Source organism: Lynx rufus, unplaced genomic scaffold, assembly GCF_022079265.1.
Source record: "Lynx rufus isolate CCGP_SWC_20201006 ecotype Redwood Valley unplaced genomic scaffold, mLynRuf1.p SCAF_2, whole genome shotgun sequence".
NCBI classification, from domain to species: domain Eukaryota; kingdom Metazoa; phylum Chordata; class Mammalia; order Carnivora; family Felidae; genus Lynx; species Lynx rufus.
The window spans coordinates 70,740,562-70,755,454 of NW_025814834.1; the positions used below are offsets into that span (position 1 = coordinate 70,740,562).

Sequence of the window (14,893 nt, forward strand, 5' to 3'; positions counted from 1 at the left end):
TAAAAATGAATTTTCAAGTGAATTTACCTCAAACTATGTGTGCACATTCTGATTATATCATATTCCAAGAAAAATAGGAACTTCAGAGAAACAACAGACTGAAGCTGCATCAATTATTTTCATTCTCCCATTTCTAACTGCACTGTGCAGCTATGACTGTGAACTTTTCATTAGCAGCCATTTCATTTATCATTCTCAAAATAATAACCGTAATCTTAAAAAACCTTTTGCATAATGCATTTGTGCTAACAGATGTCTTCAATCACCAGTTTCACATCATTTCTCCATATTTTCATGAATTAGAACATTAGATGTATTTAAACCTAAATTTACTGAATGTTGTATAAAATTGAGTGGTGACATTCAAGGCATGGAAAAGTTAAATAAACATATATCAGCTTTCTTATAATAATTTATTTCATGTGGTTTAAAACTACATGGAGGGACAATTATTTAATTCGATCAGTAAATACATGCAAAAAGAGAGTCAACCAATGTGAAGTCACCAACTTCAAAGAGATTTTATGGGATAGACAGTGCGCCATAACTTAATATCTGAATAAACTGGATAGCCTATGTTTTCACATATATACTTTAAAAGCAGAATATTTTATAAATTAACTCCAGCTCATGTGATATCTTTTAAACACGGGCACTAGTATTTCCTCTTATAAATATTAACATTTTGAGATTCATTGTTCTCTATGCTATTCTTGTTCTAAGGTGATGAAAATTTTACAAAATATTATCTCATAAAGGTGGTAATCAGGAAGAAATTCGAGTTCTATTTCTATGACTATTTGAAGTGATATGGATAATGACCTAGTGGACAGTTTTAATTAGCAGGAGACAGAGTAGATGATGACAGGAAATTTCTTGCAAGTTCTAGATTCTACAGATGTGTACAGAATGTATGCTGACACAGGAAAAAGGCATAGAAACTACTGGCCTATAATATAGAAATATAAGCCACCCACAAATTTGATATATTTTACATTTCAGAGGTAATAGTCAAATAATAGTAGTAAATATTAGTAATAAATATATTTAATCACATCATCAGTCCTGCAAAGTTTAAAGAGAACTCCAAATTTTTTTTCTTAATATGTATGTTAATTTGTTAAACTGAAACAATAGACATTAAATATGTTTATCTTCAAGGCAGCATCTGAAAACTTGGCAGGATGCAAAAAAAGTATATAGATATTATTATTTAAAAACTAAAATGACAAGTTTAGTTTGGGTTATTTTGAAGAGAAGCCTTTAAGGGGCTTAAAATATTGTTCTATATCTATATCCATCTATATTCCCATATATATATATATATATATATATATATATATATATATATATAACAAATTATGAATCATAGTCTATTGGATGACCAAAATTCCATAAATCAAAATAAATTCTATAACTATAGTCTTTATCTTTGTAAACAATGATCTCTTTACTTTATTCCAACAATTATTGACTTTCAGAAGAAGGGGGAGGGCTTGGATTTCAAGACAACTTTTATTAACTTAAATACTGTTATATAAGAAAAATCAGAGGTTTTGAAAGGGCATTCCTTATTTTCTCTCTGATGTTTCAAACAATAGTAATTCACAGAATGACAATTTTCAGGTAGAGGACTGTACCTTCAACCAAAAGTGAAAATGTTTTCTAAAAAAATAACAAAGAATTTGCTAGGATATTTTCACTGCCAGGAAAAAATTGTATAAAGTTAGGATTAGCACTCACATATGTGTGTGGAAGCTTTATGAATGCTATTTTTTATGATACTTTTTCTAATCACAATGCCACAATGCTTGCGAACATACGTGTTTTTGTCTATTTCTTAATATTACCTTCATTTTGCCCATTGACCACTATCCACATTAATGTATCCTATAAATAAATGTCATTGCCATATTTAATCACATCTGTAATTATAATTACGTCAATAGTTTTGAGGCATGAAGATGACTATCCAAAAAAAGGAGACATTTATTGACTCATAACCTAATTATATTTAGAGTAAATTATCCAAAAACTAATGAAAAGTGGACACCATTAGTATTAACTAGGAAATGGTCATGACTATTTCAATGTAAACATTTCAGACACCTAACTTCATCCTATATATGTTTATTTTTCTAGGCTTTTAAACTCAACTAGTTCACCACTTAAATCCAAAATTTTAATATTTGTCATACATCTTATTAATTAAAGTGCATAGTACGTAGTACTCATTTTAGCAACTGCTTGAATTAATTTTCCTTTGAGTTATGAATTCATTTTTTCCTCTGGACTTCCATGAGGGAGCATATATCAGCCAGATAACAAGTGGTTACAGACCATGAATTTTTCCAAGGTAAAGTGTAAAAGATGTGGGACAAGCTTAGGAGAAAACTGAGAGTAATTCAAGTAACTACTAATTAGAAAATGAAAGCTCTGCCTTTCTACTTGTTACTTCATAAATTTTTCATTAAGTCCATTGTGAGACTGGCATAGTCATTTCCCTCTTCATAAAGTTGTGAGGAAGGAACATGAGATTATATCAAAAGTACCATTTTTTTTAAACTTCAAGTGATGTCACTGTCATTAAACAATCTCATTATGGAAACACAACTGTAAAATACATTCTTAAAGTATCTGTTAAGCATTATATTAACTCAGTTAATCCCTTACCTATAGTTTTCTTCTTCTTTAAATAAATTATGTATGTAAGTATTGTCAAACAGCAACTTTTACATTTCTATGTGGCCAAATTCAAATCAAGAGGAGAATAATACATTGCTGAAGTATACCATTATCTGCTACTGCTTAATCCACTGAAACTCATGTGTATTGAAGGAAACTGGGATGAAGACATAAAGGTACGTTACTATTAACCTAGAGACCAAGCTGATTTACACTACCTCAGAAACCTTCAACGCATTTAGAGTACCCAAGGGGTAGGAGATGAGGGAGGTACAGAGATGAGATGAGCCTGTTAGAGACAGACACAAGACAGAGCAAAATAAAGAAATATAAAGATGAATGACAAAGTTACATACATGTGTAACAATACATTTATTCATGGGAATAGAAAACATGAAGAAAGAAAGGCTAAATATTTAGAAAATGTTGATTAGGTGAGCTACATTTCAAAAACATAAAAAGTATGCACATAATTAAACTTCGAGAAAAATTAGTATGCCTGAAAATAATTAACATAAGAAAGAACAAATTTAAACACATCATATTAGATATATTTTTGCTGTTAATATCAACTCTCGATATTTCAAAACTCAGTAGCAATATAGCCTCTTAACAGAACCATCACTGTGTCCAGTCACCTTGACTTTTTTTTGGAACAATGGAAAATATCATTATTATACAATGTTTACTTCTGTCACCTACATAAATCTTCAACATGTTTTCTCTCAGGTAATTCTAAGAATTATAAGTTTATCACTTCTTGGTCTTTTGGCTAAGATCAAGTGTAAGAATTATAGGTCTAGTTTTTTTTTCTTCAAAGATAGAACATTATGAGATATACTTTTAAAATTGTTGGTATCTTACTTATGAGACCACAGTATTTAAAAAACATGAAAGCATATAAATATCTAAACACATAATAGCATTATATGTATGAAAATAAAAAGTACAGCATTTGGAAAAAGAAGAGATTATAAGGCAATAAAACTGGTTTCCAAAAGCCATAAATAAAAATCATTCACAATACATATGTGTACATTATTTTAAGAGCTGGAATCTATGCAGGCCTAAAGAATCAACTCATATCCCACCCTTCCAAATCTAAATGTTCTCCAGTCATTTATGGTTTTGAAAGTAAGTCAGAGACCCTCTGCTCTGTAACTCCTTTTGAGATCCTAAATAAAAGATACAACTGGAAAGTATTCATAATGGGGGGGGGGGGAGAAAAGATATATTAAGGAAAAGAAATAGAGTTAGATTATTAGTAGAACACAGTGGAATGAGAAAAGCCTACACCTGAGCAAACTAAGAGTCTCAAATTATTTTTAAAAATGTAAATGTTATCAGTAGGGTAATAATACTTGATATTAAATTTGTAATCCAAATGTCTCAAAATGTAACCAAATGCATGACCTAAATGATAAATATATATCCTGATATTTTTACTTTGCAGATCACTTAATACAAAAGTCTTATTTTTATTTTTAGAAAGTCCTTCTGGTTTCAAGGAATTCTTTGAGTATTCTTGATATATTTACTCTGAGTACTTTCTACCCATATCTTTTTCAGGGTTTTAATGTTAAAGAAGATATTATTTTTCTATTATTTTTTGCTGTTGTTTTGCCAAATGTAACTGTCACTTTTTATTGAAACATCAGAATCAGACATTTAATTCTCACAGTTTTGATGCTTAATGAAAAGTGAAAGTTAAACACAGCATGGTGGCATTAAAATGCATGGTGGATCCATAGCATCCTGTATCTTGGCCCTTAAGAGAATGTGCAAAACACCAAGAAAAAAATTACACAAAAAAGTAAAGCTAACATATTTAGAGGTGAGACTGACAAATTATCACAAATCTCTAAAAAAAAGTTATGAACAAAATAGTGCAGACTTGGGGAAGAGAGGAGCTGGGAAATCACTATCTTGCAAATTAAATCTATGACATGGGGAAGATCCACACATGAAACTCAGACTGAAATACTGAATTTAATTAACCCTTGGGATTACTACCAAGGTAATATGCTCAAGGAAAAGTCAATTAAGGCAGCAGAAACCTTATCTAATATGACTCGTTTAGACTTCTTTACATAAATATCAGCTCATTTTTGAGGGAATTTCAACTGTTTTGCCTCAAAAGTGAAAGTATATTAAATAAGAGGGGGCTTATTTCTATCCCTATGATGGCGAAGGAAAACGTTAGTTTTCAAGTTTCTATAAAACCCGCTTTCCATTTACTTCCTATTCTATAATCTTAAAAAGAAAAAAGTCAATCTTTTTACAAGCAATTCCCTGCTGAAGAGATTTTTTTCTTAATAATAAGAATATTATTTTCACCCTTTTGGATTTCTTGAAATCGTTTTGCATCTCTCTGTACTACTGCACAAAAAAATAAATCCCTTTTGCATATGTTGAAATAATGTCAAATCTATATTTATGGCTATGAATTTCGATTTGTTTATCTAGAATTTGTCAGTTTTTAGAGTTCCTAAGTAGATTGAGAACCTTAGTAATAAAGGTCTTTCACACTTTTTTTCACTTCTGGATAGGAGATTTATTTCTAAATTGGTGAAGTCTATACATATTTTCAGAATTCTCAACACACATAATTATGCAAAGTGTATGAAGAAGCAAAACAGAGTCACAAGGAGGTGTTATAAGCCCAGGCTTAGAAAACCATTTCTGACAGCATACTTTACAACAATACTTAATTGGGTATATGAATCTTATTAGAAATGTTTCAAAAAAAAAAAAAGAAATGTTTCTAAGTTTTTATTACCCTAATGTGTGCCTCAGAGAGATCTCTATGTGTTTTAGATAAAGGCTGATTATACAGACAGTGACAGAATCACTTCAGAACTACTCATATTTTAGTTTTCAGAAAAACTAAGCATTTGCCTCAGTAAGGCAAAAAGTAGGCTTTCAGAAAACTTTGTATTCTTTGTGTCTATACTTGAACTTGTGATTCAAGGCTATAATTCTTGATTATAATTCTATCATTATAGAACTATTACAGAATTCTATATATCTATATATATCTATAGATCTATCTATATCATATCCCATCCTTCCAAATCTACCTATCTAGGTAGATAGATCTATATATAGATATGTCTATAGGTAGATTATAGAATTATAGAGAATTATAGTTTAAAGCAGTAACAAGGAGTGTGTCTAGTCTACATGATATTACAATAAATTAATCATCCAGTAAATTCATTACCTTCTTCCCTCCAAGAACAAATGCAATAAAATTATTTTATAGTAAACATTATCCCCAGGAAAATTTCAAATATAAATTATGGCTAGTTCACAGCCCACAAGCCTTGAATTTTTAAATAAACACATGTCCTTCTTATAGACCTATGTTTTATGGTATGATTTCTATTAAAAGTAATGAAATGAAGGCAGAATTTTTAAAATGTGCTTATATTGGTAGAGAATTAGTTCACAGAAATATTTCAATAAGATCTTTAGAATCATGTAGATATAAGCCCAATGTGAAAATTAGTAAATATCTGAATCTGTTTTTTTATATCATCACACCGAAATAAGTACTAGTATTATAAGCATAATAAAAGTACTACATTTAGATTGCCTCAGAATATAAAAGCTTCATTTCGTCATTTTTATGTATAACATATTTTAAAGCAAATTATGATTTAGAATATGAATATATTTTAAATATGCGCTATGATTCAAAGTAAGTTATAAATTCCCAAAATGCCCAGTGAAATCTACAAATACAAGCTGGTATATGTCATAAAGAGCTTTACTGAACTTTTTACAGGTTTCCATCGCTATGCAAAAGTAAAGTGTTCCTATGAAACCTTTTATAAGCTAAAATGCATGAAGAGCATCCCCCACTTTGTGAAAGTTTGCCTTATGCCACTTCACTTTTAAGACCTACATTAGTACAGTAATAGCTTTTTTCGTAAAAACAAAATCCTCTTCGGATTTCTTTTGGTTAGTGAAAACAGGCACTAATGTAAGTCTTTCATAAAAGTCAAGTGGCATAATGGGAACTTTTAGAAAGCAGGGGATACCTGTATATGCACAACTACAGACTGCTCTATAATGACAATGACCTACATTGTTATTGAAGTGTCTTTTAAAAAGCAAATAAGTATTTCAAAAATCATTTTGCCATTAAGAACTGGTTCTATGCTCTGAAACAACAGTACATCTAACCATCTTCAGTGATGTATTATAGCATTTTTTATAAGTATATGTTTGATTCAGTAGTAGAAAAATTGGTTTAAAAATCCTATTTAAAGCAAAATGTGGAGAGAACTCATTCTCATGCATTTGTATTTAAGGCATCACTAACGCTTTTGAAAGTAGAAGTGAAATGACATAAAATAGTCCATGCAGTAATATACGTGCTTTAGTGCATTTGTAGCAGTCTGTCTAGTAAAGCATTTGAAATTACTTTTCATTAATTTTTTATCTTTTAAAGCTGGAAACTTTTGTGAAAATTTAACAAATTCATATCATCCTCATGATAACTTTATTTTCCTTCACAAGACTAATGTCCAGGATGGATGCAACAAGAGATTCCTACGCAACTTCCTTAGTGCAAATGATGAAGGTTTCAAATAGATGCAAGAGGAGAACAAACCACACAAGAAGGAGAAAACAGTTTCAAGCATAAACTACTAGAAGTAAGGCATGATTGCTAAAAAAAACAGTGGTTGGTGTCATCTCTGTGGTGTGAGTGGATAGTAAGTACATGTGGCTCCATGGACAGTGTGGACATAGCACAGCAAACAGCAATGAGCCTACGAGCTGGAAATCAGGCTTCATATATGCAGAGCCACCAGCTGGTCTTTTCAATCATAATCTCTCATGGAATTTGCTGACTATGAACAACATGAAATCAATATCTTTTTTCCACAAACAATAACTGGTGATCATTATTCATTTTAACCAAAACAACCATAACTTAAAAGCATTACATTACGTTCTCAAGTTGTGGAACAAGGACTAAGACTTTGATTGAGATACAACTGATGCTTGGTTTAACGTTCACTGCATTTGAGTACGTAACTTCTCATTAGACAAAAGTTCTTTTGCGTTCTTTCATGAGCATTTCAGGAAACTTAAATTCTTTGTTTAAATTTCTATAGTTTTATGCTTGATAATCAGACTATATATATATATATATATGTATAGAGATATATGTATATATCTCTATACATATATAAAAGAAATAATTCTACAATAATTGAAAACTATGCTTTCAAATAAAATACATTTTAAAGAATTTAGAGACACTGTGAAATTTCAGATACCTATAATAAACATAAAGAGTACAATAAAGAAACATTTACCATTTTTATCCATGGAATTGGGTTCTGATTGTTTCTTGCCAATATCAGCAAAGGAACGAACAATGGGAATTCTGTTGGTGAGTTTTTTCTGATTCTGGTGGTGATGCTGTTTCATCAGTGCCTCATGGACCCTGTGACGTATGTCTTCATTGAGCTGACCTGAGCTTACTTGTTGGTCAAGGACCATGTCTGAAGAGGAAAGGCAAGAAAAGATTAGCACTGCATAGTATGTAAGCAGCAAATCACTGAGTCCAAATATGCACACCCTAGATAATATTATTCATCTTAAAATAGAATGAACTCCTTTAAGAATCTCTAGATACGGTCTTACAAACAGAAACTTGCCTCTTTTTGTTGAAATGTTGCACAAAAAGACTTGGGAAAAATTTTAATATAAACCGTTCAATTTAAACATGTAATAATTTAATGGAGTATTATTGTTTAAATGGACATAGTTGTATTGAGAACAAAGCACTTTATATTCTCCATTATTCACACTGATGGTAGGAAACAGTAGCAGTGGTAGTATCAATATAATTACTATGTTTAAAATTGTAGGGGCGCCTGGGTGGCTCAGTCGTTTAAGCATCTGATCTCGGCTCATGTCATGATCTCATGGCTCGTGAGTTCAAGCCCCATGCCGGGCTCTGTGCTGACAGCTCAGAGCCTGGAGCCTGGTTCGGATTCTGTGCCTCCCTCTCTGTCCCTCTCCTGTTCATGCTCTGTCTCTGTCTCAAAAATAAATAAACACAAAAAAATTATAAAATTGTAAGGTGGCTTTATACTTATATTTTAATATGGTTTTTCTCCCTTTTTCTAGCAGAAAATGACTTCCGTATTTCCTCTTTAGGTAAACAAAAGTCCATCTGTAAAAATCTGAGGCAGGGAGGCTTAGGCAGCTACCTAGTCATTGCATTTGGAGAGTAAACAACTCTTTCACATGGATATTAAGTCAACCCTGGCACACCTTCCTTGAAAATGTGTTTATATTTAAAAGGTCTTCTATAAACATAAAACAAAGAATAAAGGTGAGATTTCGGAGGCTATAATTAAGCAGACTGATATTTATCATAGTAGCGTCAGAAACACCTATAAAATAAGTAGATGAGTAACAGAATTTTAAGTTTTTTGGTAATATACCAAGATCACTTCAGTGAACCTCATTGTAGGAAGGAGAGTAGATGGTGGAGTAGGAGGATCAGAGCTACATTTACAGAACTGAAAATGGCCTGAAGGCAGGCAGAACAGGCCTTCCACAGCTAGTCATAGAGAGAAGGCCATATCCAAAAGGGTAAGAAAGGCAGAGATGTGATTGGAAACCAAACCCCTAGCAGCACTAATCACAGATAGGACTGGACAGCACAAACATGGAAATGCAAGAGGATCAGACCCCCTACCCCCCAGGCAGTCCTGGCAATGAGGACCCACACTGGTAAGAAAAGTTCCCTTAAAATCTCTGCCTCTGAAAATCAGCAGGGCTTAATTCCAGGAGCTTCATAATTAACAGGCTTAACTCCAGGGGAGCCTTAAGGCAATAGGAAACTGTAGTCCCTACTCTTAAAGGGCCAGCTTACTAAATAATTCCGCTGAAAACACAGCAAGAAGCAGCAGTTTGAAAACTGTCTGGTGTGTATGTGAAGGAGATTTATCGACGTACCAGAGGCGCAGGGATCTACAGGAGATTTCACTGGGAGCGAAAGTTCTGGCAGGTGCCATTTCTCTTTCACTCCCCCCACCCCCCATCTAGACAGCAGGACATTTGTGGGAGCCAGCTCTACACTCTCCATCTACCTTGTTAGCACTGTGTGCCCCACTCAACACACCTGCCTCTACAGGCACCCCTCCAAAGCAGCTCCTGACTGGATCTGACTCCAGAAGCAATGGCAACAAACGCAAAAATAAACAAATGGGACTATATCAAATGAAAAAGCTTCTGCGCAGCAAAGGAAATCAACAAAATAAAAAGAGACGCTCCTGAATGGTAGAAAATATATGCAAATCATATATATGAGAAGGCGCTAATATCCAAAATATGTTACAATCTCACACAACTCAACACCAAAAAAATAAACAACCTGATTAAAAAATGGGCAGAGCACCTGAATAGACATTTTTTTAAAAGAAGACTAAAGGCAGCCAACGGGCACGTGAAAAGATGCTCAACATCACTAATCATCAGGAGATGTAACTCAAAATCAAAATAAATTATCACCTTATACTGGTAAGAATTGCTAGTATCAAAAATGACAGGAAGTTACAAGTGTTGGAGAGAACGTGGAGAAAAGGGAACCCTTGTGCACCGCTGGAGGGAATGGAAGTTGGTGCAACCACTGTGGAAAACTATATGGAGTTCCTCAAAAAATTAAAAATGCAATTACCATATGATCCAGTAAGTCCACTACTGGGTATTCACCCAAAGAAAATGTACACATTAATTTAAGATGATAAATGCCACCCGGGGTCACCTGGGTGGCCCAGTCAGTTAAGCGACAGACTTTGGCTCAGGTCATGATCCTATGGTTTGTGAGTTGAAGCCCTGCCTCAGGCTCTGTGCTGACAGCTCAGAGCCTGGAGTCTGCTTTGGATTCCCTCTCCCTGCCCCTCACCTGCTCACACTCTGTCTTTCTCTCTCTCAAAAAGTAAATAAACATTAAAAAAAAAAAAAAAGGACAAATGCTCCCCCATGTCTATTGCAGCACTAGTGTCCATTAATAGATGAGTGGATAAAGATGTGGCATATATATACATATATACAATGGAATGTTAGCAATAAAAAAGAATGGGATCTTAACATTTGTGATAACATGGATGGACCTAGAGGATACTATGCCAAGTGAGATAAGTCAGACAAAGACAAATACCATATGATTTCACTTACATGTGAAATCTAAAAAACAAAAGAAATGAACAAACAAACAGAAAAACAGACTCTTAAATATAGAGAACAAACTGGTGGTTGCCAGAAGGGAGGGAGGTAGGAGGAGGAATGAAATAGATAAAGGAAATTAAGAGGTACAAAATTCCACTTATAAAATAACTCATGGAGGAGGTCCCTGTGTGGCTCAGCTGGTTAAACATCTGACTTCAGCTCAGGTTATGATTTCATGGTTTGTGAGTTTGAGCCTCACATCAGGCTCTGTGCTGACAGCTCAGAGCCTGGAGCCTGTTTTGGATTCTGTATCTCCCTCTCTCTCTGCCCCTCCCCTGCTCAAGCTCTATCTCTCTGTCTCTCTCTCTCTCTCAAAAATAAACATTAAAAAAATTAAAACAAAAAATAAGTCATGGAGATGAAAAGTACAGCATAGGGAATATAGTCAGTACTAGTGTAATATTGTATAGGCACAGATGGTGAGTCATTTATTGGGGTGAGCATTGAGTAATGTATAGAACTGCAGAATCAAGTTGTATACCTGAAGCTAATATAACATTATATGCCAATTATACTTCAATAATAATTTTTTACACTTCAATAATAATTTTTAAATGTTTTAATTTAAAAAAAAACATAGTCAATTCTGTTTTTAAAGAAACAACCAAAGTCACAAACGAACTGATATTGTATGATTCTATTTATGGTACATACACACATACAGAGAAAGGATACCGTAATGATACACACCAAATTGTGTGAGAGTGGGTAGGAGTAGGAATAAATAGAAACTTCAAGGTTTTACCTTAGCATCAGAGTGACTCATATAAAACTGCCATTTTGTAGTTAAAAAACAGATATCAGCAATTTCATAACTTTTTCATTTTTTGCAGGAGGAGTTTTAGGTAATAAAAAATACTAAAGAACACTGATTAATCACATAATAACAACAAAATAACAAGTATCTCCTTTTTCAAAACTAGGGGATTTGGAAGGGAAAAATACATGAAACAGGAGGATTTTTAGGGCAGTGAAAATATTCTGTATGATATCATAATACTGGATAAATGTCATTATACTTTTGTCCAAATCCATTCAGAATGTATAACATTCAGAGTGAATTCCAGTGTTAAGCATGGACTTTATGTGATAATGACGTGTCCATGTAGGTTGATCAATTGTAACAAACGTAACATTCTGGTGAGGGATATTGATAGTGAGGGAGGCTATGCATGTGTGAGTTCAGGGGTTTATGGGAAATCTCTGTATCTTCCCCTCAATTTTTCTGTGAACCTAAAACTGCTCTAAAAACTAAATTCATAATTTAACAACAACTTCAGTATAATTAATCTGCTCCCAGATTATCAAATATTAACTATTTAATTTTTTGAGGCACTAACTCCTTATACAAGGAGTAAAGCAAGCATATCACAATGAATTGCCTTCCACAATCCTACTGAGTACAATGAAAAATTCAATATTAGCATAATTCTCCCCTACAAACAATGTTTACTTCAGTGTAAAAGGGAAATGGACTAAGGAAACAGATTTGGGTCACTGTAGCACATTCTAGGTATGTGATCTTATAAAGTTGGATAACCTCAGGGTTCTTATTTGTAACATGGAGATAATATCTATCTCATATGCTGTAGGCCCAAATATATAAGGCACCTAATGGACTGATTAGAATATTGAGACCCTCAGTAAATATTTTCCAGTGTAAGATTTCCTTTAAGTAGGTTATGGGTCCCAGGTTTGGATTTTTGGGTGGTTTTAATACATTCATAATTATTTTATAATGGTATATCAAGTGAAGGCAGAGTTGGGTTTATCAATAACAGAAAACTCAAAGGAGGAGATTCAAGATGATGGGGTAGGAAGACCCAAACTCACCTCTTCAAATGGACAAAACAAATATACAGCTACATGTGGAAAAATAGTCTGTGAAAAAACCTGAGAACTAGCCGAACACCTGTTCCACAACAAAGGATAAAAGCACCACATCAAGACTGGTAGGAGATGCAGAGACATGTTCTCACCAAACACCCCACCCCCAGAGGGGCAACCCACAATCAGGAGTGATCTAAATACACACACACACACACACACACACACACGCACACACACACACACACGCGCGCACACACACGCGCACACACACGCACACACATGCACACACACCAAATAAGCTAATGTTACCATATATGTTAACTAACTAGAATTTAAATAAAAACTTGAAATAAAAGAAAACATCTAAAAGATCTATGGAATGCAACAAAGGCAGTTATGAGACAAGTTCACAGGGATAGAAGTCTACTTCAAGACACAAGAAAAATCTCGAATAAGTAACTTTACATCTAAAGGCACTAGAAAAGAAGACCAAATGAAGCCCAAGTTAGTAGAAGGAAGGAAATAATAAAAATCAGAGCAAAGATAAATGAAATAGAGACTAAAAAGACAATAGAAAAGATAAATGAAATTAAAAGCTGGTTCTTTGAAAAGATAAACAAAAATGACAAATCCTTAACCAAACACATCAAAATTTTTTAAAAAAAGGAAAATGCAAATAAAATCAGAAATAAAAGAGAAGTTACAACTGATCCCACAGAAATACAAACGATCATAAGCAACTACTATGAATCTACACCAACAAATTCAACAATCTAGAAGAATTGGATAAATTCCTAGAAACCCACAACCTTTCAAGACTGAATCATGAGGAAATAGATAATCTAAATATACTGATTACTAGTAAGGACAGTGAATCAGTATTAAAAAGAAAACTTCTAGTGAACAAAAGTTCAGGATCAAATGACTTCACTGATGAACACTAAACACTCAAAGAAGATTTAATACCTATACTTCTCAAACTATTCCAAAAAAATGAAAGAAGGGAACACTTCCAAACTCATTTTATGATGCCATCATTATGCTTATACCAAGCAGACAAAAACACCACAAAAAAAAAGAGAAAGAAAGAAAAAGAAAATTACAAGCTGGTATCCCTGATGAATATAGATGCAAAAACCCTCCACAAGATATTAGCAAACCAATTTCAACAATATGTTAAAAGAATCATACACCAAGATCAACTGGAATTTATTCCAGGAATGCAAGAATTGTTGAAATCAATCAATGTGATATACATTAACACAATGAAAGATAAAAATCATATGATCATCTCAATAGATGCAGAAAAAGTATTTGACAAAATACAGCACCCATTTGTGATAAAAACTCTCAACAAAGTAGGTGTAAAGGAAATGTACCTCAACATAATAGAGACCATATATGACAAACTCAGCGAACATCATACTCAATGGCGAAAAGCTGAAAGCTTTTCCTCAAAGATCAGGAACAGGACAAGGAGGCTCATTCTCACCACTCTTTGTCAACATAGTATTGGAAGTTCCAGCCATAGCAATTAGGCAATAAAACAAAATAAAAGACATTTTCCAATTAGTAAGGAAAAAGTAAAACTGTCACTACTTGCTGAAAACCCTGAAGATGCCACCAAAAAACTATTATAACAAATGAATTCAATAATGTTCTAGCATACAAAATTAATATATAGAAATCTGTTGCATTTCTATAAATTAATAATGTACTATCAGAAAGAGAAATTAAGTGAAAAAATCCCATTCACAATTGCATCCAAAAGAATAAAATACCTAGGAATAAATTTAACCAAGAAAGTAAAAGACCTATACTCTGAAAACTATACAACATTGATGAAAAAAATTGAAGAAGACACAGATAAATGGGAGGATATACCACACTCATGAATTGAAGGAATTAATATTGTTAAAATGTCTATTCTATCCAAAATAATCTATACATGCAATGTAATAATCCCTATCAAAATAAAATGACATTTTTCACAGACAAGTAGCTTAAAATTTGTATGGACCCACAAAAGACCCCAAATAGCCAACACAGTCTTGAGAATGAAGAATAAAGCTGAAGGTATCATCATCCCTGACTTCAAACAGCACTTCAAAGCTAT

The 14,893-nt window shown here is 33.1% G+C and overlaps 1 protein-coding gene across 3 annotated transcripts in view; it reads right to left on the reverse strand.

Moving 5' to 3' along the window:
• SLC4A10 (solute carrier family 4 member 10) overlaps positions 1 to 14,893 on the reverse strand; it is a 208,353-nt gene that overhangs the window by 106,522 nt on the left and 86,938 nt on the right. For all 3 annotated transcript variants that reach the window (XM_047083717.1, XM_047083716.1, XM_047083719.1), the window contains one exon: positions 8,019 to 8,207. In XM_047083717.1, the coding sequence (XP_046939673.1) occupies positions 8,019 to 8,207 (189 nt within the window). Of the gene's footprint in view, positions 1 to 8,018; positions 8,208 to 14,893 lie in introns of those variants that run through there.